Source organism: Zea mays, chromosome 4 (assembly GCF_902167145.1).
Source record: "Zea mays cultivar B73 chromosome 4, Zm-B73-REFERENCE-NAM-5.0, whole genome shotgun sequence".
In the NCBI taxonomy this organism is placed as follows: domain Eukaryota; kingdom Viridiplantae; phylum Streptophyta; class Magnoliopsida; order Poales; family Poaceae; genus Zea; species Zea mays.
In genome coordinates, this window is record NC_050099.1 from 139,957,647 (window position 1) to 139,960,707 (window position 3,061).

At 46.8% G+C, this 3,061-nt stretch overlaps 1 protein-coding gene across 3 annotated transcripts; it reads right to left on the reverse strand.

Annotated features, from left to right (window-relative positions):
- Positions 1-298: 298 nt before the first annotated feature.
- LOC100381469 (uncharacterized) lies at positions 299-2,645 on the reverse strand. Of its 3 annotated transcripts, none has more exons than XM_023302216.2 (2): positions 1,386-2,645; positions 299-596 (listed from the first exon to the last, which is right to left on the reverse strand). In XM_023302216.2, exon 1 carries the CDS (start codon positions 2,043-2,045, stop codon positions 1,557-1,559), a length of 489 nt encoding a protein of 162 aa, XP_023157984.1. In that variant the 5' UTR covers positions 2,046-2,645; the 3' UTR covers positions 299-596; positions 1,386-1,556. The 3 variants fall into 3 exon arrangements, with proteins under 3 accessions (XP_023157984.1, XP_023157983.1, NP_001167776.1); XM_023302215.2 differs by having other exon boundaries at positions 378-596; positions 1,382-2,645; NM_001174305.1 differs by lacking the exon at positions 299-596 and having other exon boundaries at positions 1,272-2,547.
- Between the last annotated feature and the right edge of the window lie 416 nt (positions 2,646-3,061).

Genomic DNA, 3,061 nt, shown 5'->3' on the forward strand with positions numbered 1-3,061 from the left:
TCCTAGCCCAAGTCTCGATTTAAGTACTTCCATCCTTAGGATTGTTTGTGTTCCTTAGGATGATTAAAACATCATAGGGAACCTTGCATTAGATCTCCCAATGATCCTGGTGAAAATATTCTTGTAGGTAGAGACATCCTTCCTCAGGACAAACCTGAGCTAGGCATTAGTGCAAAGGATAAACTCTATTTGCAAGATTTACCTCTAGGCAGGGCTAAGCAATTTTGTAAATCATATTTGATACTTCACCAGAAGTATCTATAAAAGGAATGGATTTCAAGGTAGCCAATGCATCAAAGGGTTTCCAAGCAACTCCTATAAACCTAATGCACATTTCGCTGGACTTAAAGTGTGTAAAAATCATTTAAAAACACAAGGAAGGGGTTGCATGCACCGGGGCTTGCCTGGAATAAACACTACGTTAGTGTTTGTTAGATGGCGACCACTTGGCGACTAGCCTTTTGTGTTGACACTTGTTCAGTCTGCCCATTTTCAGGTTGATCCACCAGCATCACCTTGTGGAGAAGCCCACGCTTAACATCATCTTGTGATCGGCTCAGCTTTGGTCCTCCATATCACGTAGTCAATTAACGTACCTAATTGAAATGCAGGATGCACATGAATGCATATAGACAGGAATAGCATATGACTAATTATCGCTATACCGAAGATGATTAAATATTTAACCGCAAGGCATCACAACTTTTGTAAGTAAATCCTATATACCTATGACTCACTGGCACAATAATCACGTTCGCACACTAACTAATTAAAGCATCATGCTATTTGAGCTAGCTGATAAAGTATTATCAAATACGAAAGTGTTCTGGAATAATTTAAATATTTCATGTATTGGCGTGCACTATTCACTATGAAGTTTTCAAGTTTCAGTTGTAATCAGCTTATTTATATTACTTATGTTTAGACACTCGGAACAACAATCACCATTTTATTCAAGACATATAATTGATCACTAAAGCAGAGCATTGACTTCATCAAATAAACACCAGTTGACACGAGCAATACAGAAAACGCCTACCACTAAAACATTCATAGGATGGATAGAAGCATTTTATTTAATTGTCTAAACTTCTTTTTCAGACTCACTTGCATATCCTACGAACTAATTATAATATCCCGATTTACTAACTTCGGACACCAAATAATCAGACTAAGGGTGACGACAAGTTAATTAATTTCTTAATCAACAAGATTTTGCGCAAGCATTAACAAAGCATTATACTGGACACATCACACGAGGCATCAATTTAATAAGATTAGACTTTATAGCATTACTACATGACATACAGGAGAATCATTGCGAATATTATATCATCTAATCCATTAGATTAATTAATAGAAGTAGCGAGCACATTATTACCAACCGATGCGAAAGTTTCCAAAAACGACGATGCTTTCGTGGGTGAGGCGTTTCGTCGAGCACCAGGCGAGCCTTACACAAAATTCATTTTCTGCTTCTATCAACACCACTCTTAACCAAACCACCACCTATGCAGATCAACAGACCATTGAGACCAAGCGCTGTTGCATAGTCTTCATGGCGACGAGAGCGGTGGGCCGATAGCGAGGTTCGAACGCGATGGAAAGATCTGCACGGCTGGCGCGACACTGAGGACAAATCGACCAGGCCACGGCGAGCCAATGTTATAGCAGAGAAACCCCATGTTGAGTATAAGGACGCGTCGAGCGAAGACTGGTGACGAAGCCGGGTGAGGCGAGCCTGCGGCAGCTGACATGCCCGATGACCACAGACGTAGCTGGGGAGGGAGCCTCGGCAGGTCATGAAGGGAAGAAAAACAAGGACAAGGCCGAGTAGAGGAGCTGGCCATGGCGCGACTGCCAGGACAAGCGCAGAGGAAACTCCGACCGGCCGCCGGAAAGAAGAGGCCGCCGGGGCGAAGCTCCATGGTCAGGAGCTGGGGGCGAACTCGAGCAGGCAGGGGAGAGCGAGCGCAGCAGCGAGCGAGTACCAGGGCACGCAGAGAAGGGACCAGGGAGAGGGAGAGCTCGGCTGGGACTAGCATGGAGGCGGGGACGCCATGGAGCCCGGGGCACAGACGAAATCCGAGCAGGGGAAGCAGGCGTTCGCCATGAAAGACAGAAGAGAGAGCTCCGTGAGCTGAGATCCAACGCGTGCAGTAGGGAGAAGGGGAGAGAGGGAGAGAAGCACGCAGAGAGTAGAGGGAGGAGGGGCGGCTGGGAGGAGCTGGGAGGCCGTGGCGAGCATGCAGCGGTGGCCAACGTCCATGGCGAGCTCCAAGTCGGCGCGCCAGCCAGGGAGCTCCGCGAGCTGGGAGATGGAGCACTTCGGCTGGCCGGACTTGGGCAGCGGTTGGCCGAGCAGTGGAGCGCGGTGTGGAGAACTCGACCGGACGCAGGGAGATGCGCAGAGGGAGGAGCCTGTGCGTGCGTGGGAGAAGAAGAGGAGTGAGCAGGGAGCTGGAGGAACGCCAGCGAGCAGGGAGAAGAAGACACGAGGGAGAGGGAGGGAGACGCAGCCAGGGAGAAGAAGCTCCACAGCTGGAGATAATGACGGCGCGTGTAGAAAAATCAAGGGGCGGCGACAGATAAGAATCCAAGGGAGAAAAATCTGGGAGGCAGCAGCGGGGGGAAAAATCTCCCGGAGATGAACATCAGCGCGCGGCGGTAGGATAGGAATGCTGGGAGGATATTTTCTATTTTTTAATCGTAAAGATAAACACGGATTCTGGGATTGGGGTTTAAAAGGGACAACAAAAGGGTGGATCGAAAACAATAATGAACACAATATTTAGACAGAATTTGATTTGGTGAATATTTCTGGTGTCAGATGAATTCTTACCCTTTATTTATATTTGAAGATTTGAACCTGGGCGAGAAACGACAGACCGAAATAAACTGATTTTGGCACTGATAATTTGTTCCGAAAACTTCATTCGTCGAGTTCTAAATAAATTTGTCTGGGGATAAAATCATATGAGTAGGTCGAGCTTCCGAATTCGTATGTGCTTACTCGATGGATTTTAATTGGGCACAGGACTCGCAAACTTTCAAAACAATT

Excerpts from the sequence above, each read along its gene's own strand:
- LOC100381469 (XM_023302216.2), bottom strand. The coding sequence starts at position 2,045 with ATGCTAGTCCCAGCCGAGCTCTCCCTCTCCCTGGTCCCTTCTCTGCGT.